The sequence below is a fragment of the Uloborus diversus genome, chromosome 5 (assembly GCF_026930045.1).
Source record: "Uloborus diversus isolate 005 chromosome 5, Udiv.v.3.1, whole genome shotgun sequence".
NCBI classification, from domain to species: Eukaryota; Metazoa; Arthropoda; class Arachnida; order Araneae; family Uloboridae; genus Uloborus; species Uloborus diversus.
Window position 1 is genome coordinate 180,335,299 of NC_072735.1, and position 24,677 is coordinate 180,359,975.

General features: G+C 32.8%; 2 protein-coding genes across 2 annotated transcripts in view; one reads left to right on the forward strand and one right to left on the reverse strand.

Moving 5' to 3' along the window:
- Window positions 1–564: 564 nt before the first annotated feature.
- LOC129222834 (probable citrate synthase 2, mitochondrial) lies at window positions 565–22,334 on the reverse strand. The gene is made up of 10 exons (XM_054857385.1): window positions 22,063–22,334; window positions 15,564–15,617; window positions 15,376–15,483; window positions 13,336–13,533; window positions 10,943–11,131; window positions 10,660–10,859; window positions 8,392–8,521; window positions 8,157–8,258; window positions 6,888–7,097; window positions 565–1,130 (listed from the first exon to the last, which is right to left on the reverse strand). The coding sequence occupies exons 1-10, from the start codon at window positions 22,108–22,110 to the stop codon at window positions 966–968; spliced, it is 1,404 nt and encodes a 467-aa protein (XP_054713360.1). The 5' UTR covers window positions 22,111–22,334; the 3' UTR covers window positions 565–965.
- Window positions 22,335–22,582: 248 nt separating this feature from the next.
- Window positions 22,583–24,677, forward strand: part of LOC129222586 (secernin-3-like) — an 88,472-nt gene continuing 86,377 nt past the window's right edge. The window contains exon 1 of the mRNA XM_054857100.1: window positions 22,583–22,694. The gene's annotated coding sequence lies outside the window, so the exon portion shown is untranslated. The remainder of the gene's footprint in view (window positions 22,695–24,677) is intronic.

A 24,677-nucleotide genomic window follows, 5' to 3' on the forward strand; every position in this document is an offset into this window, starting at 1 on the left:
GTTTATAACAAATGCCAGTTTCAAGGCGACAGCAGAATCTCTTCATCCATACAAAACCGCACAACACAATACAGAAAAGCTGTGAGTGAGCTTAACAAGAGTTTTATCTCTGGATGTTGGTACCTTTAATTACAGCTTTGCTGTTGTGCAGCAGGGTTAGAAAAATCTTAACAAGTTACATGCCCTGCCAGGCATGTTAGTAAAAAAAAACATGCCCAAATAAAATTTTACACTCCCAGTTTTTTTTACTGTATAACCATTAAAATATTTGAATTTGTCGTATAACATTAATCAGACAAAAAATTATTTTAACAGCTTTATATCTGAATCAAGAACTGTTTCAATATAAAACAATAAAAAAAGTTTAAATAATACATAATATACTTAGGATTATGTATATTATGTATTATTTACATAATATACATAAGCCATTAAGCCATTAAGATTACCAATACTTAATTTAAAAAATATAATAATTACATGCCCAGCCGGGCATATAAAGGTAAAAGATTCATGCCCGATCATAATTTTTACATGCCCTGGGCATTTCGGGTAGTTTAATTTTTGAGTCATGTTGTGCAGCGAACACTTTCGCATCGACGAGTGGGTTCAACCGAAGCCTCGAAACGACCATTTGTTTCACTTACATCTCATTCATATCACCATTTTGCATACCATTACAAAACAGAAGTAACGTGGAAGACTGGAATCTCAAAGCAATGTGTAAAAAGAGAACACCTCATAAAAGTTACTCTATGGACTTTCTAGAATTAGCCTATTGAATCTAAATATGCAAAAGTGGGGTTCTACCCTAGGATGCCTCACGCCCTTTCCGCAGTCCATTCCTGACGACGACTATACCTGCAAAAATTATCTATCACAAAGCTGCCCTCCTTCCAGAGTCCCTTCAAGCAGCTTCCATGGAATTGCTTCTATCCTGCGAAGTGTGGTTGGAGGAAGTGCCCCTAGATGGCGCCGACCAGTTTCATGAGGCCGTCGGTGGTCATGGACTTGGGGCGCTCCAGGGGGAGCCCCATTCCCCGATCCCACACCAGGGAAGCCATGACGCCCAGGGCGCGAGACACGCCAAAGAGAACGGTGTAGTATTGCATCTCTTTCAGGCCGTAGTACTGGAAGAGAGAAAGGAGTGAATTAAATTGTGAATTTAAAGGATCCACTATAATATTAAAATCTGTTCGCGTCCGTCTGTCTGTCTGAAGATCGATCTCCTCGAGAACCGCTGCGAATCGAGAGCCGAACGAGATACCGATCAATTCGAAATTTTCCAAAGAAAACAATAGAACCAATCTTGTAATTGTACGACTTTAATTAGCGGAGATATTAATTTTAACGTTAATTAACATAACGTTATTTAGGAATTTTTATTTCTTTCCTGTTGCCATTTTGCATATGAGCAAATAAAATTCTAATAATTGTTTTAAAAGAGATTTTTTTGGCTGCTGTCCAAATCTTAAAACAACGTTTCCATCCAGAATTTCATTTCAAATCAGTTTAAAATTGGTTGCTCTATTCGGACATAGCCTTTATTTTATCGTCTGTCCTTTTTTTTATTTTTTACATTCAACGTTCTTAACTCTTTTCCTCATATAAAAGTTGTTTCTTTAGCTATGTTTATTGATTGTAGTGTAAGTTTATCATTCGCCGGCTTCATATTTTGGTACATTTAGGAGATGTGACTAATTATGTTTATTTTGTTGGACCTTTTCCCGTCACATGGGTGAGTTTTCGAATTGTAATAACTCTCTTTTTCCTTCCTGTTTCTATTTTTGAAATACAGTTTGTATCGTTAAAAGAACATGTTAAATTAAGATTGTTTGGATTTCTTTAAGTGAAACAGAGTTGAACAAAAAAATTGTTTTTAAGGATTTTAACTAAAGCTATCTTGGAATCTGATGACTTTGTATTTAATTAATGCTTATTGGTATTTATTTAGTCTTGGTGCTTTAGTTTCACATAATCAATCAAAATGTGTGTGTCATTTTATGTAAAAAAAAAGATCGTAGTTGTACATAAATATTTCAGATATAGTCTATCAGATTTAATTCAGTTTAAAGTGACCAGAGATTATAGTTGATAATGCATATATTTTCATCTTTTGTGCTAATTGAAAATACTCATAACTTGTATCATTGATAACTATGATTAACGTTAAAGAGAATTTTGACAAAAATATGCTCTACTGGTGTTTTACAAACCTTGCATTACGCGTATTTATTTACTTCTTTGCGCTTTAGAAACTGATGTCAGAGTAATACAAAAACATCAATTGGACATCTCTTTCATTTTTTAAGTAGCCCGTGCAACGCCGGGCACGCAGGCTAGTAGAACAAGAAAAGATGGATAGGGAAGTCACTTCCTTTTCGAGAGAGGTGGATTATGCTGTTTCACGAAAAGTGATAACGAAAGTAACCATAAAGGGATTAGTGTTTTCCCCAGGCTTCTTTACAAGGGCGCTGCGCCCTGTCCCCTTTTAAGGCTACAATGGAGTATGAAAATCATTTTTTTCTTTTTGAAGACATAGTTCTGAAATTTTTATTACATAGACCTTTATGAGTGGAAGTAATGTAGAAAGTTTTGTTGAAAACTTCTGAATAGAGTTTTTAACATCGAGGATATTGTATTTTTAATCGCAAATATTTGAACCAGAAAAAACCCTCCAGGAGCACAGATTTCTTTTTAAACTTGATTTTCAATGTTTTTCAAGGTGCATATTTTTTTATTTAAAGAAAACTTAGGGAGCAAAATTTCAATAACCACGATGTTTTGTTCAAAAAATGGCAAAAACTGAGTCTTTATTAAACTTTTGAATTTATCTGAAAAAAGTGAATAAAATTAAGATTTAAGCCTGATTAAAAAAAAAAAAATACTGGTATTGAAAAATGTGCTCTTTTTTTTTTTAAATTTGTATTTCAATATCAATCTTAAAAAAAAGTCTAAGTAGTTAAACAAATTCTGATCGGCAGGGAGCATTTGAAATATACACATGAATTGAAATTTTACGATTATGAGATGTTTGCATTTAAATGAAACATTCACAAAATGTATACTATCACACTGACAGAACAGCTTAAATTTCTGTAAAAATAGTCTGCATTGAAAATTTTCTCCCTATGAATAACTGACATTTCAAAGATTAATTTCAAGAAAAAAATGGAAAATCAAAATTTTGGTCGATTTCTGTCATTTTAAGACTTTATTGTAGCCTTAAGCTAACCTTTGATGCACACTCCTTGCCGTTTAGAAATTTTAACAAAAACTCCATCACAAAAGCCAACTTTTTTTCAAAAGATAAAGATTTACCCCGGCTTGTCCTTCAAACATCACTCTCACGTTTCAGTCACTTATCCACTAGAATCATTAGAATATAAATCTGTATGTTTTTAGCATTATTTTTAAACACTAAAACGCTTTTTGTTATTTAAAATTTAAAAAAAAATATATATATATATATATTTAAAAATACTTTGATTTTGCATGCATTTAGTGAAACAAAAATTAAAAAATAACACCATTTCTTTTACAACACTTCTATTAAAAACTGCCTTTTAAATTGAGTTAAAGTGCCTTGCTTCTTTTTTGGTCTGGGGGGGAACACTAGGGCTGCTGTTACATCAGAATGGCAAAAGGAACTGAAAAAAATTTCTCCGATTTAAGTTACCAATGATAATGGTTTCCTTTATTTGCCCTACTTGAAAACAATAGCATATTAAATAAAATGCAGTGTTTAAAATGTTTTTGTGGGTGACACCTGGAGCGGTAATTTGTGGTGTTCCCCTTTTACAGACGCAAAAAAGGGGTTTTAATTTCTATGTAAACATGAAATTCATACAATTTTCAAAATCAAAAGACATTTGTGCCATAATAAAATTTTAAGTGGGTCAAATGTACCAAAAAACAAATAAAAACTATAAGCACTTTTTGTATAACTTGCCCCAGTTGCATATGTGCAGGCCTTTGAGTGATCAAAAAAGTAAGGAGCTATATGAAATTGAGGCTCCTTAATTACTTCAAACACAGGGAAGGATAATGAGGTTCTGTTTTTTGTTTAAGAGGAAGTCACCACTAAGTCTTAGTACTGGTAATAGGAACCTAATCCTAAGTCAAGTATTTACTCCATGATGTTCCTGGGTTCTCCTCATGGGTGCAAGACCTTCCGTCTCAGGACAAATTTCCGTCTTCGAAAAAATTTCCGAGACTGAGGTCAGGACGGAAGGAAAGAAATTCGATGACTTTCTTTCAGTTGTTACTAAAAAAAAGAGAAATTGAGTGTTTGAAAAATATGCTTTTAATATTACTGAACCGTTCAATAACAACGAATTTACTTCGACATTCTCTCGATTTTCCGCCATGAGCTTGTTTTCTATGCAACGTGCTTTTGGAGGAGTGGTTTAATGGACTCACGCCACTTGCCTTTTTTTTTTAGCTCTGTTAGTTCCAACTCCTTGCATTGTAGACCACCAAGTTGCTCGCCATTTTTGCTAATTTTTCGAATTTTATCGCTTTTCGTCTTTATTTTGCACTTTGCTTTTTTTTTTTTTTTTGCATTTGATCATCCTTTCGTTTTTTTCTCATTCGCGTTTTTTTTTCTTACAAACTTAACATGCATAAATGAAAATTATGTACGCTGTTAAATTGTCTTAGAGTTGAATCTGAATCAACGGTTGAGTGTGATTGCTGATGGGATGAAATGTTTACGCCACATCAAAGGGCGTCACAATATCCAGGGGTAGAAGTGACCGACTTGTCACATATAGGACATTTCCACAAAAAATATAGGACAAATATAGGACACATTATATGAATAATTTTGCTATGAAAATAAAATAATACAGATCATATATTTAGTTATTCTTATCAATGATTTTGTTAAAAAAAAAAAAAAAAACCCTTAAACAAAATTATAACTTACATCTGAAATGAATTTCTTGTAGTTGAAAGAATAATTTTTGAAAAAAGTGTACTTTACAGTAAATAACTAAACAAAATTTGAACAAAGATAATTTTTATTTTTTCTTTCTCACTCATGACCCAAGTACTAATTCCATTGTTTTTTGGTTTTATATCTAAACTGAACCCATTACCACTTGTATTAAGAACAAACAGAGCCTGGGAAGGATCCTTCTGACGTTTTTCAGAATTTTCTTTATGCTTGAATGTTTTAGTATGCAGCCTCAATTGCGAAAATCCACTATTGCTTATGAGCACTGAACAGTTGCAAAAATGGCAAAAAGCGGTAAAATCATCTTTTCCTTGAGTGCACCTTGCACCAAAATTTGTACAATTAATGTCCTCCTGGTTCAACCCCTCCACACGAAATTTTGTTAAGCGATGCAATTTCGCAATTATAATTCCACTTATTACAACAAACTACGTTTTAACATCATAAGGAACTAACATTCCACGATCCCAAAATTCCAAAAAGAAAAGATTGCAAAAAGAATATTAAAACATTCCGTTTAGAAAATACACTGAACACAAAATATACCAACGAAAACCATGATGGAAAACAAAACAAACGGCTGGTTGCCCCCCCCCCCCCAAAAGCAAAATTCTAAAACCAACTACAGATTTAGTTCTCGAAACTCCACCCACTATAGAGTGACGTCACATTGCTGTAGCCAAAGAGAGAAGATGCCTGTCATATTTTTGGGGATATTTCGATAAATGGGAATCTGGCGCAGTTGTCTTATTTTTGGCGTAAATAATTTTATTTTGAAAACCCTGCTGATTTATAGTAACCCTATGTGAAAAGATGTTTCCTTTCTCTTTGTTTAGATTTGCAATGAAAAATACCTCTTGTACAGGTGGTGGAGCCAAAAACTGACGCCAATTAAGAATAATCGCCAGATTCCCAACTATCGAAATCTTCCCGAGTTTTAGAATTCGAAATTAGTTTGGGCACGTACTTTCAGCAAAAATCCGATGTCAGAAAGTTTATTTACTCTTCCTTTTAAAATATATATTGGGTAAAAAATGGGAATATAGGAAATATAGGACATTTTTCAAAAATATAGGAAATATAGGACGATTTTGATGCTTTTTTTGAAAATATAGGAAATATAGGATATATAGGACTACTTCAACCCCTGCAATATCAGGTAAAATGGGAACTATCAGGGATTTTGAAGATTTTAATGAGAATATGAACTATCAAAATGGACTATGCGTTTTTTGGACTTCAATTTAAAAAAATATCTGGGGGAGAGTCCCCAGACCCCCCGTTATTTGGCAGTTTTTTTGGTTTTTGGAACTACGATATCAAAACGCTTCAATATTAGTTTAAACTAGGTCCATGTTGTTAGAAAAGTCAAAAGCGAAAAATTCAAAGTAAACACAGATTCCATAACTGCCATAGTCAAAAACTACAACATTATTACCCATACATTTTTCCTTAAGCTCGCATGTGAGGAGGTGGGGCTCAAAATATTTTTCGTCTTGAACACATCACCAAACTTGCACCCATGGTTCTCCCCTGGAAAATGTTCAAATTTGTAATCTTAAAAATTCATTTTACTTCATACTTTACAAAAATCCATTTTGGAATGACTTTGGGTGTCACCCCCTATTGGGGGGGGGGGGCGTGCAAAGAAATTTTGGGGCCCATCACAAATGACTTTTATGGGCCCCCTTAAATATCGTTAACCCTTACGTCCTAAATAGATTTCAACCCATTTTGGAAAATCTCAGGTCCTTTTCAAGCTCAGGCCCGGGATAACAGGTGTCCCTTCTCTCCCACTATGCATGTCAAATTTTTTGTGACACTGAAATCATGCATGCATGGAAAGTTTTTGCAAATGAAAAACATTCAACATCTATCTCTATTTATTAAAAAACACAATGGCTGTGAAATGAAAATTTTTTATTACCTGTAATAGAACACCACTATGTGCATCAACATTAGGCCAAGGGTTCTTGACTTTCCCGAGTTCCAAAAGAATGGGTGGGACCACTTTGTATATGCTGGATGTAAGTTTAAAGAGATGATCTTGGGGAAGATGTTTCAAGCCGAATTCTCTCTGTGCAATATAACGGGGATCCGTTTTTCTCAAGACCGCATGACCATAGCCTGGTACAACCTAAAAATAATTCAAAGAGACATTTAAAGTCAGAAGATGAAAAGAAAATACTCATTTTCAAAGTTATTATACCTTATTTTTACCTTGTTCAAATTATATCTTCATTCATAAATAACTGACAAATTATAACTGGATTGAAAAATATTAACAGAATTGTAAACAAGAGTAAAAAGGAAAGAAAAATAATCAAAACTCTCCATAAGCAATCCCTTGAAAAAAGAAAAAAAAAAAGTTGTGGGAAACATTTCTTTTTAAACAGAACTAAATATGCATCACAGCACAGTAGACTTAAAGGATAGGCAGTAAAATTCTTCATTATAGCTTGAAGATTGCCTAAATTCATGCTGCTAAAAAATTTCAAATGAATTATATTCATTCATGCATTTGAAAGATGTGGTCCATTTAAAATTGTACAATAACCAGGAAATTAAAAAAAAAAAAAAAAGTCTAACAGGATAAAGTTTTATTAATTGTTTTGCAACATATTGAAATCAAATTCAATTCTTTATTCTATGCACTACTAATGCAATTTTTCTCATGCAAAAATACTGAATATTCTCCAGAAAGTACAAGAAAAATTTTCAGCCATCAGTGCAACAGTTTTGCGTTTCAGTACGCTCAGATAGTGGGGTGGCAAAATTCACCTCATTTCAGTCCCCCTCCCCCTCCATTTTGCTGAAACTAGATAGAAAACTTCAAGGAGAATAATAAGGGCGGCAAGTTTTTGCCATGGTTCCGAAAAATTAAAGATCTAGCACTAAACACCAATTACCGTGAGAAATCCAGTTAACTATGCCATGTGACTGCAGTAAGATGAATTAAGGGGAAAATAATAATCAGGTAGGACACAAACATGAAGAGAAGAAGTTTCAAGTTCCATGTTTAAGCTTAGTTTTGGAAACATATTAAATAATTAAAAGTTAAAAAATGCATTAAATTTTTTAAAAACTCAACCATGCTCAACACAAGTAACGTTCTTATCTCCAAAACTAGTTCACTTAAAATTCTGGTTTTAGAATGTTTTTCATTAACCTACAAATCAATTGAACAAATGAATACCTGTCCAGACTTCAATGTCTTCCACACAAACTCCTTTAGCTGTTCATCTGTGACATCATTTCCTAATTCTTTTTGAAGCTTAGTAAGCCAGACTAGAACTTCCTGAAACATCGTTAAAATATACCAAATTAGTAAATATTTGATTTCGTATTGAAATACTGAAATGGCATACTTTACAAAAAAAAAAAAAAAAAAACTGAAATAAAGGGTAAATCCAGAAAATGAAATTATTTACTTGATTCGCCAACCCATGGAGAGGACCAGCCAGACCATTCATTCCAGCAGCGAAAGAAAGGTATGGGTCCGACAGTGCACTTCCGACCAGGTGGACTGTGTGAGCACTTACATTGCCACCTTCATGGTCACTGCACAAAAAACATTTATCAATATTTCATTGTAGGTGACAATACAAATACAAAAGTGACGACCAGCTACAGGCTCTGGGCCCAGCTAGACTGGTCCTAGTCAATTTACAATCCCCAGTGAAGATCAATGGCCCTCTTAAAACTGTCTACTCCCTTGCTCATTACCACCTCTTCCGGTAAGCTGTTCCAAGGTTCCACTACCCTGCTATAATAATAATTTTTCCTAATATCCATGTTAGCCTGAGATTTAAATAGCTTAAAACGATGACCCCTTGTCCTGTTTTCAGTGCTAAACTTCAGCTCCGTAACATCTTTCATTTTAATAAATTTAAGCAACTGAATCATGTCCCCTCGGTCTCTTCTTTGCTCAAGACTGTACATTTTTAGCCTTCTAAGCCTGGAATCGTAGTCTAAGTAGGAAAGTTCATTTATTAGCCTTGTAGCCCGCCTTTGAACCCTTTCCAATACATTAATGTCTTTCTTAAGATAAAGAGACCAAAACTGAACAGCATACTCCAAACGGGGTCTTACCAAACTTCTATATAAGGGCAGAAGAACTTTAGATTTGTTTGAAATAGATCTATTGATAAATTCAAGCATCTGGTTGGCAATAAAGAAAAATTAACTTTCATGCTTTGCAGGGAAGTCAAACTAATGCGTTTAGTGGAGTAACAAATGTTTTCAACAAATTGGTGCTTTTATACATGTGATTGGTCAAAAAATTTAGCTTGAAGTTTTTGCCAAACTTGAAATTCATTACATCTGTTTTATTTGGTGAGAAATCAACAAATTTCTTTGAGGCCTCTAGTAATTACCTAAACAACATCATGAGTATAAAAATTTTATTAACTAATTTTTGTGTTACTTTATTTAATTTTATTTTTCTGTTATTACTCTTCGGAAAATAAATAAATAAAAAACATTCCTGTTTTGCCCATGATTTGCTAGGAACTGCTTCCACTTCCTTTATTAATAGTTACTGTTTAAATAAGTTGGTTACTTTTTATACTACATATATTGCCTTCTATATTTTCAAATCAAGTTATTATTTTTAAATGTAGATTTTAATAAAAATGAAAACAAATTTTATTAATTAGATGCATAAAGAAACTCGATAAATAGTTAAAACAAAAAAAGTGATTCTTTTCAAGGATGCAGAAGGACTGAGGAACAAAAGTATTGTACCTTCTTGAACTTACATGCAGAAAAGTAAATTTAGGGAAATTTACCAAACTGCATCAACTCTACTATTGGTTTTCCATATTACTCATTAGTTTTGAAACAGTAGGTGGTGCAAAGGATCCTCAGCAAAATGGAAAATTATATTTTTAATAAGCAGAAGTTTTTTTAAAATTAAGTTTCGTAATAGTTACGTATTATTCCAAAAGTTTACAATGTGGTTCCTTGAGTAAAAAAGGTTCGAAGTCCCTGTTTTTCAGAATTTCTCTTTACAGTATGTACATTGCATATGAGGCAGTGAAAAGCAAAGGGATACAAGTGGCAAAATTAAAAAATTGGAGAAACCAGTACAAATGATAGAAAAACCTCTCCTCTTTCTTGGGGCAAGAGATAGCACTAGTAGGCCTGGTAGGTTCTGTTATACAGCAACTTAGAAAAACTTTTCAATGAAAGTCTACTGAGGACGTTATCTTTAAACGTGTTTTACCAGGGCTGGATTTGGAAGTGTGGAGGCCCCGGGGCAACGAAGGAGTGGAGGCCCCTAATTAGGGTTCGGAAAGATCATCATATTTTCGAAAATATCCGATACGTTGATATATGTTCGAATATTTTGATAATATGTATATATCCGATATTTTCGATCAGCACTTTAATAGTAAATACATCCCCTGACCCGTGAAAGTTAGGATATTTTGTAAAAAAAATATTGTGGGGGCCTTTTTGTCGTGGAGGCCCCAGGGCAGTAGCCCCACCTGCCTTCCCCTAAATCCGGCCCTGTGTTTTACTCAAAACTCGAAACTTACATCCCTTTGCTTCTCACTGCCTCATATGAATTTCTCATTGCTAGAAATTATTTATTATGGTGATAGTTTTTCTTTCATATTTGTTGCACAATTTGAGAGTTCATTACTTAACATGCGTTACAAAAATTCTAAAATATCACACAAAAATAAGCATACCTATGAATTGTCAGGTACAATCTCATAAGCTCTGTAAATTCTGGCTCCTCGTAGCCAAGCATTGAGGTGAAATTATGTGTCCAATCCTTATTTAGATCGATTGCTCCAATGCTGCTCCCATCCCGATATAAATTTCTGTATATTGTGGCAGCGATGGGAGGCAGTTTAGCAATCAAATTCATGGCATCATCAAAAGTCAACTGCAAGACATTTTTCAAAGTGAGACTCATGCACTGATCAGAGATGAAATATTGAAATCTGGAGAATTATGTGAAGCACTTACTTCCCAGTATTTGGCTTTTGAGACACCTTCGCTGTAGGCTTTCGCAAATTTACTCTCTGTGTTGCAGGCTGTGATAGCAGCGCTAAATTGGGACATGGGATGCAAGTTGGATGGGAAGTTGTTCAACATTGTCACGACGTGGGATGGAAGGTCTGCCATTTCGGCCCATTGCTTCGACAAATGTTTGACCTATAATTATGATTGAAAAAAATTAAAATTTTCTTTTGAAATAGTTGCAAAAAACATAACATTCAATCAAAGAATAATACAGTATAATCTCTTTAAACTATTTCAGTAACTTGTGCATATTTTTTCTTAGTTGGAACAATGCTGCTTGTATCAGTAAAGAACTCGCTAGCTGGCAATTCCATCTGACGTAATGTTGGTTTTGATCGAAAAACAAACTTAACTGAGTACTATGAAGCTTTGTTTGTCAAAACCTTTTTTTTTTATCTTCTATGTGTCGAAAATTTGAAGGTGAGAAAACACTAAAAAAAAAGAAAACTTGGTTTCACTTTTAATTTAATTTTTTATTCTTTTCAATTTGTGACTGAATAACTTTTTTAAAGTAACCCTCTATCAAGCCCGTCATTTAAGGGGTCAAGGGCAAGTGTATGTATGTACTCTATGCACATATCATCACCTCAGAGCAGCAGTAGGATATCTTAGTGTTATTTCAGATTAGATGTCTTAGTGTTGCTCTGAGGCAACGATATGAACATTGTATCAAAAAATAACAAAAGTCACGGCCAGATATTGGAAATACATCGATTTCTCAAAGCCAGGAGGGGGCTTCGAGTAAATAATATGAAGCTCCTAGCTTCGAGTGAATAATGTGAAGCTAAAATCACCAGTCTTGATCGCAATTGTTGCAACGAATGATTGCACATTGTGTGCTCAGAATAAGTTGCAAAGAAATACTTTTCAAAACTCTCTTATAGCTAAGATAGATAATGAAAAACAAATGCTTGTCTTCCAGTCACTTGTTTTTATTCATTACTGAATGCCATTAAAGTAATGACTCTGCAAAAAAAAAAAAAAAAACTACTGTATTTAACGTCGAAACTTGAAAAAGGTGAAAGTGCGAATTGAGTGAAAATTTTTGGAAAGCAAAACAGAGTGCAGTTTAAGTTCATTGTTGAAATGTGTGCTTAATCAGTATTAAGTAGCTGTTCTCCAATTACTGTCAAGTTACTGAGGACTTTCTGCGAAATAATTCAAAGACCAGCATAAATTAATCTGTTAGGTTCAACAGTCAAGATAGAATAAAAATAAATTTTTCCAACTCATTAAACTAAAATATCCTACATATTTTTCAGAACTAAAATAATTTTTATGACTCTCACATTAAAAAAACAAATCAAGTTATTTAAGAAATCCTTGCAGCAGAATATACCTCCTGGCTCCTTTGTTACATAAGGAAAAAAAAGCTAGTGCATTATTTTGACATGTGTCTTTAAACTATGAATATTTTTCCTATGGTGGGTTTTCTACGTTATTAGATTCTTAAAGCTTTACGCAAAAAAGTCAGGGGGACAAGAAGGGGGCAATAAAATGCTAAACTTGCATCAGCAGCGCATTCAATCAAAATCATTTAACTAAATTTGCTTAAAATTTCAATAATAACTGCACAAACACTTCAGTAAATACAAATGGCAACATTGTTAAGTTCCACCATATAGAATAGCAGGGTTGGGGGGGGGGTATTTTGGGGATTATAAAGGGCATTTTGAAATTTGTGAATTCAATATGGTTGGGGGGGGAATCAAAAATAATAATTTCTTATTTAAAAAAATGAATAATAATTTCCTACTTATAAAACATTTATAAACACTAGGTCTAATTTTGACTATAAATGTCTTGAATTTCCCGTGTCCACATGTTTTCAAACATTAGGAAATAATTAGCATGTTGAAAAAAATAAATAAATAAAAATAACAATAATAATAATAACAACAATCCAATGATTTTAAAAGACCATGTAAACGATGAACAGGAGGCTTTCTGCAAGTTTTCTTAGGTGAAAGAAGTCTGATAGTCAGGGCTCGATTAAGATGTCAGAGGGCCCTAGGCCAAATGCTTTCTTCAAGGCGCCCTAAAGTCAATTCCTACAGTTTTAGTTATTGATTAGTAATGTTAGCCATTTGGAGGCCCCTACAAAGCGGAGGCCCAAGGCCACGGCCTAGTCAGTAATCAGGCTATGCCGATAGCAGATATTTCCAGTACCTTTGGATAAGCATCTGAGGGATTGTGTGATAACACCTGTTAAATCAATTTTGGAGAGAAAAATAGAGGAAAAAACTTATTTGCAGAGTTGAGGAGTTTCAGTTTTCTGGGAGAAACTCTGCGGTGGGAAAAGGGGGACAAACATTTTCCACCAAAAATAATCGTACCTGTTCCGTAGTTGGAACATCCCCAGTCATCAGCAACCAGAAGAGGGCTTCTGGGAGTGGTTCCTCTCCACCGGGGGCCTTGGGCAACTGCTCTCTGCAGTCGGGGATGGTAAGGTCTCGGAACCTGATTCCCTCCTCCGGGTCCAGGTGGGATGTTTCCGTCACTATCGCTTTCATGCCTCTCATGCCGCCGTAGATCTGATTGGGCGAGAAAAGCAGATTAGATGTGTAGGTTTCAAGGTACAAAACCAGCCCAAGATGGATCAGATTTTGAGCATTTTGCAAACACGCAATCAGTATGCACTAAACTTCATTTGCAGTATAGTTATCCTATTAGTACAACGTAAAATGAACTTTACTTAATGTATACAAAATGAATACCAGTCAAAAAGTTAAGAGGATATTACACAAAGACCAATTTCTCTCATTATTATTATTTCAATCATAATTTATTTAGTACAAGCATATAAAAGATATTGCATAAAAGTGAATTAATTTACTTTATTTCATAGTTTAATATGTAGCTAGTTACGACAATGACAAAAATATACTAACACTCTAATAATGTTCTGTTTAAATACAACAAAAGTTAAATTTGCATTGAAAAATAGATACACTAAACAATTTTAAATTGATGCTCTGGAATACACCAAGTACCTATGTTTTCATATATACGTTAAACTGAGCTGGTTTGTCTGATTTTTTCCATACAGAATCAGAAAAAATCAACCAGGAAAAAATATCGTTCTGTCCATTTAGTATGTGTTTTTCAAATAAATTGAAAGTTGTAAATTGAAACTGTAGAATTTAAAGATTTATAAAGAAATATTGATTAGTTGTGTGGCGTAATGGTAGTATGTGTGGCTGAGTGGAAAGCAAGTAGTTACCAGGGGTAAACTTAACATTGTTTTTATTTACACACTATTTACAAGATTCAGAAATGCACAATTGATTCGTAGTTAGATAGATTTCTGGAGAGTCAGAAAAACATGACTGTCCTCTCCAAAGTTTTTGATCGTTCTCCTCGTTTTCCCAGTCAGCCGCGCCCCAGCCCCGCAGAATTCATTTCCCCTTTTTCTTGGAAAACAAATGGGGATTCTCTCTCTCCTTTCCCAAGGATGCAGCTGGTCCATGGATGCAGGTGGCCATCCTGGGAACGGAATGTTAAACTTGAGCCAAAACGGCCAAAGGTCAGCTTGGGGGCGGAACCTAGTGTTTTATGGATTTGAAAGAGTTCGATGCAGCTGGCTTCAAAGCGTGGGAATGAGTAAAAAGTGTGGGAAACAGTAGCATTCGTTGATAGAAAGCGTACTATGCCACAGTTGCAATTGAGGAACACTTTCATATTTAAGTACAACATATCCATATATGTATTAATGTGTTTCCCCCAGACAAAAAAGTGGCAGGGAGCTTCCAGATAAAAGTGAACTTTAATTTAATTAAAGGTCACATTTAAATAGAAATTTTGTAGTTGCGCTTTTTCCCCATTTTTTGTTTATGCATTCAAAATCCAAAAGTTTCTCAACAGTAAAATAATTAAAAAAAAAAACCTTTTTAATGGTTCATTTAAAAGATTATGCTTAAAAATTAGAAAAATTCAAATTAAATTATAAGGGAAAAACTTTTTAAAGACAATTCTGCAGGAATTTGGACCTTTCAAAATACCAACAACAAAGAAAAAAAAGTTTGCCTTTGTGATGAAGCTTTGTTAAAACTTTAATGGTCAAGGAGGGCAAATCATTAGAAATGAAAAAAAAAAAAAGCAGTGAGCATCAAATGCTAATTTAAAAAAGAATAAGGTGCAGGACCCTCTTCAAAATGCATTGGGGGATGGGGGGGGGGGGGACAGTATGTACACAATAATGTATGAAATATTTTAAATGAAAATGGAGAATAAGGTAAATTCATTCAGAAACTTTTTAAATTTTAACATTGCTACTAAATTTCGTTAAAAAAATGGAAGGTTAAGACCATTTAGTCATGGGAAGAATGTCATCCAAAAATACATATAAGCTCAAGGAAAACTTTAAAATACATTACCTGATCTACTGTTATTTCTCCAATAACCTTGCTTCCGTACACTTCACGAAATTTCTTTACACTCTTCTGATGCTCAATAATCTTCTTTGCCATTAGTCCTTTCAGGTCCTGAAAATTAAGTTATTAATTAAAAGTTTTCAACTCAGGAAGAATAGTTTGATTAAATATGTATGTTTAATTTTTCTTACCGTAGTATCCGTTGCCATGCTCTTTGCAAGTACAGACAAAGGTGCAAAAGGAGTCTGAAGAAATAAAAAAAGAAATTTCTTGCAGGTTTTGTAACAAAATACAACGAAGTAATACATATCAATAATGCACATCAATAAACAATATACGAAATGCTCAAATGTGGCTTAAAAGTTTATTAATCAGTTAATGAGAGGTGTAGGCAACATTTGAGCTAAGAAAACATTTTAAAATATTTGAACAAATTCATTCAAAAGAAAAACTTTTAACTAAGCATGCACACATAATATTGTCTGTGCTAATTTAGTATTTAATAAACAAAAAAATCTCAATACAACATAATATCCTTTTCAAAGAAATAAATTATCAGTGTTGTTTTAACTATCAGTGCATTGCTTGAATTTCAAACTGAATTAACTACAGTAAACCCCCGATTATCCGCAGAATTGGGTGGCACAAGTGCCGCGGATAAACCGCAAAAGGCTAAAATGAGGGACAAATTAGGTAAAATTGGTTCTTCCTCAAAAATTTGGTTGTAATGCATAATACTTTCTGCAAACAATGAAAATGGTACAGTGAAAAATTCGTATTTTTGCACAACAGAACTTGACACCAAAACAAGTGTGTACGATGAAGAAAGCACGATAGATAAATAAATCTGTAAGCAAAAAAAAAAAAAAAAATGAATAAAACAAAAGCAACCGAGTTTAAATTTACAATTTAAGTATTTTTTAATTTTTTGGGGGAAAAAAAACAGCCATTGGTATTTGTTTTTTGCTGCGAAAATGCATGTTTCTGATTGTTGATCGACTCTCAGATAATCTGCCCCGCGGATAATCGGGAGTTTACTGCAAGTTTACACAGTTATTCCCTTCTAATCATTCATATCATAAGAACAGGGATGCCCACCTAGGGTTTGGTTATGGCACAGGCTGCGTCATTGAAATTTTTTTTTGGGGGGGGGGGAAAGGGGGGTTCAAAAAAACTTTTTTTCAGCTAGAGTTCAGGGCAACCTCTAATTTTTTTAGACTTACTCATAGTATTATGCTGTAAAAGTTTTAGCTTCTTACTCAAATTTTAAGACGATGCTCAACGACCCCTCAATTTATCATTAGTCGTATCATAGAAAATGTCACACATTTAGAAACATATAATTTCCCCAGCTTTTTTTTGCAATTAATTATTTTATTGCAATGTATATGCATAATACTAGTGTATACTATATAGCGTTGTTTTTTCATTTCAATGTATTTTTTAAACTTCCCTCCCCATACTGATGAAGTTTGGGGGAGGGGGTTGAGCAGCCCTCTTTCAGTGGAAATAGAAAGCTAAAATTCTTCCAGTATATTGCTATCCACAAGTCTAAATATATTGAGGGATGCTCTGGTATCTAGGAGAAGCTTTTTTTACATGTATTTTTGAACCACCCAGGGGGAAGGGAGAGATTAAGAGGTATTTCTCTTTTTTCGGGAGAGCTCTGGTTTTGGAGGGGTTTTCGTAAAATTTGGGATGGGGGATGCCCCCTTGCTCTTGGTGGGAATGTGCAACTCAAATAAAATATCAAACTACAGTAATTAATTATTATTTTATATATATACAGTAAAACCTCTCAAATGCGGACACTAACGGGACAAATTTTTTTGTCCACAATAGAGGGATGTCCATAGAACAGGGGTTAAATAATGTTATTTGCCTAGGAATCTGGGTATTGAAAATTGTCCGCATGAGAGGGGTGTCCGTTAAGAGGGGTTTTACTGCACATATATTTATATGCATTCGAATTTTCATATTTTTTCCTGAAAAATATGTTTATGACCCCATATCTTTGGCTCTCACTCATCTTTTTGGCTAATCACATCTTGCATTTAACTGTTTTTCTTGGATTCAAGTACCCAAACAAGAAAACCTTTTTCTTATCTCAAAGCAAAAAAAAAAAAAAAAAAGAAAAAGAAAGCCTCAGACAGTTCCCTGATAAACTACAGATAAAACCTTCACATAATCTGATACTAAGAAAACAAATCTCCCTCTGAAGAAGATAAGCAAAGAGGAACATGTAAGAAAAGTGGAAAGACATCAAATAAAGCTAGGGGTTTCTACCAAGCAAGTCTAACAAAGAAGCCCACAAACCTACAAACTGGTAAGTCTTTTTAATACTGTGTAATGTGTATTTTAGTATGCAGATGTATAAATTTGTAGAAACAATGGCTATACAAAAAAGGTCAAATTATACATTAATATTTTATTATATTTCTAGAGCATATTTGTAAAGAATTAACTTTTGTAAAAGAAAGGTTCATATTATTTATAAACAAAGAATATTTTTGAGTTATAGTATGCATAAACACTTATTTTATTAAATTACACCAATTAACAACAAACTTTACTTGTATGCTAAAAAAAATTAACAAAATAATAAGAGATAACAGATTAAACCTAAACAAATTTATTTCTTCGCTTTGCTTAAACACACACCTAAAGTAGTATATTATTCCTAAAATTTAGAAAACTCAATAAAGAGGCTTTATAACCTAAATTACAGCAATATTTTATTCTAATATTAACAGTACTAATTTGTTGAAATTTTTTTATCATTTAATCTAGATATTTTAAAATTTTGTTAAGGAGTGACTTTTATAGTTAAATAGTTTCACATCAAACACTTATTGAGTTACATTCAATTTTAGTAACCATTTATTTCCCACTTTTAAGTAAGCAATTTCATAAGTTACTGTGTTTGATTTTTTTTTACACAGGGGTGCACAACCCTCTTGAGAGCAAAGGCACCCCCCCCCCCCCATAAATGTTGCAACCCCCCCCCCCCCCCAGATGGGCATCACTGTTTTACTTGAAACCCATAATGTCTATCTGGGCCATTCCACCGCCACATTGGGGACAAAAATACACTTAAATTTCATTAACATTTCGTCATATCTCTTAATGTTTTAATGAAACAGGGGTAAGCAATTTTTTTAATCTTTACATTTGATACAAAGATACTCCTGACACAGTTATATTTTTTTTAATAATGTCCTTTAAGGGGGTCCGGGACACATTTTGAAAAATTTTTTACTATGTACTTTAGAGTTTTGAAATTTTTTGAACTGATTCATCATTTATTTAATAAGCAAAATCATAACATAAATATGAAAAAAAATTATTTTTTTATTTAAATTTAATTTTTTTCAAAAAAATGGGGTTGCTTTAAATTGCTATAACTCAAAATATTGTTGGTCAATTTTCAATTTTTTTTCAAAAAATTATGCACAAATATCTAAGCTTTAATTTTTATTCGGCGATTTTCAAAATATTGATTCAATAAAAAATAAAAAATATTTGAAGAAAAATTTCGAAAAATTCAAAAATACTTTTTTTTTTAAAAATTATAATTTTTGCAGTAAACGTTTTTTTTTAAATTCGTTGAATAAAAATTAAAGTAAATTGCTTGAAAAAGATATGCTCCAAGTTTCATTACTTTATCTCTATCGGTTCCTGACTTATAAGAGTTTGAATGCAAGAAATCGGGAAAAATTGCATCATGGAGAAAAACGCGTTTAAAGTTTCAAAGTTATGTACACATTCGTTAGATGCATGCAACAAAAATAACTATAACTTTCGTTCTCTCGTACTCTAACTTCTCGTTAAGGTAGAAACAAGATTCAAACGTCCTCTTAAGCAGAAAAAAACGGAGCAATTTTTCAAATTATAAAAAAAAATTGCAAAATTTGAGGATTTTTGTGTCCCAGACCCCTTAAAATATTTTTTTTACATGCGTCACGTGCGGGACACCCTAAGTCAACCTCTGGTAACTTGCTTATGAATAAGCTCATATTTTTGCTCTATTAATACAGCAACGATGAAACAAATTGTAGATTTTGAAAGCTATGGTTCCAATGTAAAGGAAACATATCTCATTAGTTTAGAAATAATTATTTAAACCTTTAAAAAATATATTTATGTGCCCATTCCATTGAAAATGGTTGTTTTGTCCCGCACGTGACGGTTCCTATATTTCGTAAAAAAGAAATAATTTTTGAAGAACATTTTTGCTTAAGAAGTCACACATGCATTTGTGATTTCATAAGCAACAAAATTTTGTTCATCATCCTTTTAAGTTATTATTTTTCATGAAATATACGAAGCGTCATGTGCGGGACAAAATTACCGTTTTCCGTGAAATGGCCTATCTCAGTTATAGCTAATATTATCTTCAATTATTTTTTAATATTTATAAGGAATATTTATTCTCAGTATGATATTTCATATAACCATAAGTACTTCAAAAGAAAAATGCTTTTTAAACACAATTGTAAACAATAAATAATATTTCTAGCTATAAATCTAATACTAGAGATGCATAACTTATTTTTTTTTTATGTACCTACTCAGATTCTTCTGATGAAACAAACTTGAATAATAATCTGATTTTACTTATTAAAAGCTTATCTTGCAACACATTTTATAATCTACAATTTCTAAATGCTCGAGATCTTAAAAGTAATAAATCCCCTCAATTATTTTTTTTTCTAATAATTTTTAAGTTGTGTACACTTGTAAAGCAAAAAGTGATTTAAAAAAAAAAAACATCAAAAGAAAACATAAAACTATACATTTCAAGTATTTTTAATATTTTTATGATTCTTGCATACATTAGGAAACAAATGTAAATATTTTAGCATTTTCTTCAAACTATTTAGATAATACTATTTAATTCATTCAATAAAACAAAAAAGTAGAAAAATTTCTGGTAAGTAAATTGCATGATAAACAAAACTCATAAACACAGCATAATCTGAATTTATTGATCTATTTTATATTTAAAAAAATAAATATTTTTGAGATAATCTACAGTTAAATTTTTCAGATAATATGGTTTTTGGTTAAAAAGATGGTCTTGGAGCTATATTTTACATAATATTATAAGAACCACAAACCACTTAATTAAATGCTCACAGGGGCCTTCAATCACAGGGGGCACTGATTACAGGGGCCAGGTGCAGGGTGGGGGGGGGGAGAAGGGACATCTATTGGCCCAGCCTGAAGAGCCCCCCCCCCCCCCGAGATTTTTAAAATGAGGGGTGAAATATATGTAGGGACGTAGGGGTAAAGAATATGGAGGGAGCCCATAAAAGTTGTTTGTGACAGGCCAAAATTTCTGTGCATGACCCTGAATGATCACTAACTATTGATTCAAATTGTGGTAGAATATTGTGCCTTGAATTTATTTAAATGCTCTAGCTTTAAATCAAAGTGTTTGGTTTCATTTAACAATGTACAGGTTCATACGGCATATTATAAAATATTTCCTTTCACAGCAGGTAACAAAAATAGGTTAAAACATAATGTAGGTTTAATTGTCTAAATTCAGACGCTCAAAAAAAAAAAAAAAAAAAAAAAAAACATTTTTTTGGGGAAGTAGTAAATATTTTTGTTACATATTGCTTTGATTTAATTTGTAAGACATTATTTTTTATCTTTTGAGGTAGTAAACAGTTAGTTCATTAGCTTGGAAGTTTCCAAGCTCTACAAAAGCTACAATAAAGTCTACTTTCATAAAACATGTTGAGGATAGTCAGCATAACAAAGCCAAAAAATAAAACTAAACAAATGAATAAGATTCAAAAAAAAAAAAAAAGTTAATTAATTCAGAATTAAATAAAAGATAATTTTGCTTTTATAACTAATGATGTAGTACTTCTGAAAAAAGAAAATACAGAATAAGGTGTCAAGTGCAAGTAAATTTTACCAGGTAGCATTTGTGAATCAAGTAATTTTTGCCATTTCTAATGAACCTTAATTATAAAAAAAATAGTATTTTCTTTTTCAAGGTGAATGGGTCTTTTTATACCCCCATTAACAACAATTCGGCAACTGCATTAATTATTACGAGACAGAGAAGACAAGTTACCGGCAAGTCTTTTTTTTTTAATCACGAGTGTACTTCTTTTATTTCAATTAATTAGTGTCCTAGATTAGAACTTCAACAAATATAAAAGGTCTACAAATCGTATTCAACGATAAAATCAAGATTGCTTTTAGATTTTGAAACAAGAAATGACCAGCAAGAATACAAATTTAGTGTATCGTTCTATGAATTTTTGCAGTTCACTATCAGTTTTGAAATATTTGGCAGGATTTCAAACTCAGTTATAATAATTAAAAAAAAGTGTTTTAGGGTTCAACATTATTATTACATAAAACACTTAGGTTCGGAATGCTGAGAACGAAAGAATGCATTTCATGTCCTAGGAAATAACAAGAATCAATAGTTCTGCTTATCTAAAAAATCGAGAATATTAAATGATCATTGAAATATGTATCTATTTTTAACAAGGTCGGGAAAAGATGCCGGCGACCTTCGGTTTTTAATGCATCGATTCATATCCAGAAGGACACATAAAACAGCTAACCAAACAATTCTTTCGGCACCTGTATAAATGTAGATCACAAATAAAAAAAAAACCGCATTAGAAAGACAAAAAAAGGAACAATAAAAATAGTTACCTGAGGTTGAACTAGGAGACGATTTGCAAATATCCTGAAAAGAGCCATTTTTTTCCGTAGAAGTTGGTTCGGGTGAAGTTTAAAATAAGTAAATAGAAAGCGAAGGGGGGAAATAAATTAGTAGGATATTAAGACAGACACACCGGTAATTTAAACAAAACTTCTCCCTGCTCTATTCCATTCAGAGGACACGGAAAACCCACGTCGAGTAAAAGCGCTGCTACACTGCCATAAGACTCTTCGAGGTCGATAGCAAATATGCAATATTCTTTCAAATCAATTTTATGACTCAGAAAGCATCTTTATTCGATTATAAATAAAAGGGAAATAACATCGACTCAAAACTAGACCTTAAAATAGTCTAAATATTTCAAATGATAGATATTTTACGAGGACCTATTTTATTGCGCTACCGCTACGGATTGACGGAGCGGTATGGTGTGCTAAGGGGAATGCTCCATGTGTGTACATTTCGATTTATAGAAGGTGGGGTTACGGCAGTTTCCAACCATCTGACATCTGCAAACATTGTGACGAGTGACTCTGTAATATTTGTGGAATTATTAGAAACCTTATCAATTTGCCCTTATCAGACGTTCTAAGAATAAATCATCTGTTCCTGATAAGAAAAGGTGAGAAATGTTTTGATAATAATATCGAAATGGGTTGGGTTTAATGGGTGGCTCTTTAAACAATCAGCTGATGAACGCTATGCAGCGTATTTAAATAAAATGTTGAATAATTTCTGCGTAACTTTAGATTGTTCAGTTATTTCAAATTTGCGTTCATGCTGTTAATGTTTTGTTGCATTTATCATTGATCATTCTGTTTTCAATTTTTAATTTATTATGTTTTTGTCAATCATTTTTCTCGATTAGTTGCATTACGTTTTTATTGTGAAATTAAATCCAATTCAGCTTTAAATTCCTTTAAATTATATTTTAGAAAATTGATTTAGTTTTTCTAACTTCTTCTTCTGTAGTTTCTCAAAGGGAGGGGACAAACAAATAACCCCTAGACTTTGAGAAATTTAGGTATACTTTTATGTGAGTGTTTTTTTTTTTTTTTTTGGTTTCTTAGCACAAGAAAAATTTGAGGTAATGAATCCAACTTTTTCATTTTAACATCATTTGCAAGATTAATTTAGATTTAAAATAATAATAATTAGAAATGGAATAGAGTAGATGAAAGTGTCTATTTTAAACAAATCGCATATATTTTAAACTGCGTGTGTATATTAGTTGTTAAATTGTACACTATGATTAGTTATAAACTTACAAAAATAAATTGCATCAGTTCATTATGTGGGAAATATCTCTTGTGGAAAAAAAGTTCTAATAAAATTAACCATGGGTGCACACCTGGGGGGGGGGTGTCATTTTGCAGGCTGCGCCATTGACATTTGGGAGGGGGGGGAGTTTGGGGTATGCTTTTTTTTTGGGGCGGCTCTTGATTTTAGGGGTTCTTTATGGTATTTAAAGGGGGGGGGGGGGATGGGCACCCTTGGAATTAACCACATTAAAAGAGTACAGAAAATTTTCCAAAAAAAATAGACAAATGTTTTTCATGTTTTGTGGTTACAAGGAACTCTTTTCTCAATGCAAAAAGATGTGAGTTTATGAATGTAAAAAATATGTATATACAAAAGTTTTATCCATGAGCTCACATCTTTGTGCATTCTGCATTGGTAAAGGAGTTCCGTGTAACCTAGAAACCTGTCTCTATTTTTTCGAACAATTGTGCTTTTTGAACATCTTCTGATCAGTGCTGCTGGATCTAGGGGGGGGGGGGGGGAGCAAGCCAGGGTCTTTGCCAGGGTGGCAATTTCTTTGAGAAGGCAAATTCCTCATATTTTTGTGGAATTTTTTCATTGAAGCTAGGAATGAAAACTTGAAGGAAGATTGGTAAAAGTGGCAGTTTCAAGTTTTTTCCCCAGTTGGAAAAATCTTAGATCTGGCATTGTTGTTAAGAAATAAGCCATAAAATGTATTATGTATGTTATTTTTAAAATTTGTTTGGGCAGGGGGTGCCCACAGGGAGGGATTATGGCACAAGTTGTGCCATCAACATTGGAGAGGGGGGGGGGGGGATTTTTTAATTTTTTAAAAATTTATTTGCTTAAATGTATTTATTATTATTTACTTTTAAATTAAATTATTTACTTTATTTTATTTTATTCAGTTTACAACTTATTTCATTTATTTATTTAGTTTGTGTTTGTGTGTATGTACATGTCATTAAAAGTCGGAACGTTTCTAATAAAAATATTATTTAAACATAAATAGATTAAAAATGAGAGGTAAAATTAAAAAATAAAAAGGGAAAGAGGTTTGAGAAAAATGGGGGGGGGGGGGGGGTTGAACTTGGGGGGATGGGCACCCCTGTGTTTGTGTGCTTTAGGAGAAGGAGAGGGGGGGTGATAATTTTTCTTTTTTAAATATCATATAATTACAATAATTTTTAAATGTTTTATTTTATACCTCATGAGTCAAAAAAAAAAGTACATTAATAATTTAGCATTTTTGAGGATAAATTTTCCAGACTTTTTTGTATTTTAAGAAGCAAGCTTAGTTAAATCAAACAAAAATACTGATTTTTTTTTTATTTTTAAGCAT

What these genes read in the sequence shown, in the direction of transcription:
- LOC129222834 (XM_054857385.1), bottom strand. Translation starts at nt 22,110, where the DNA reads ATGGCTCTTTTCAGGATATTTGCAAATCGTCTCCTAGTTCAACCTCAG. An exon ending in ATGTTCCAACTACGGAACAG is followed by an intron (nt 11,132 to 13,335) that starts GTACGATTATTT and finishes TCATAATTATAG; the next exon opens with GTCAAACATTTGTCGAAGCA. An exon ending in TCCATGGGTTGGCGAATCAA is followed by an intron (nt 8,259 to 8,391) that starts GTAAATAATTTC and finishes ACGATGTTTCAG; the next exon opens with GAAGTTCTAGTCTGGCTTAC.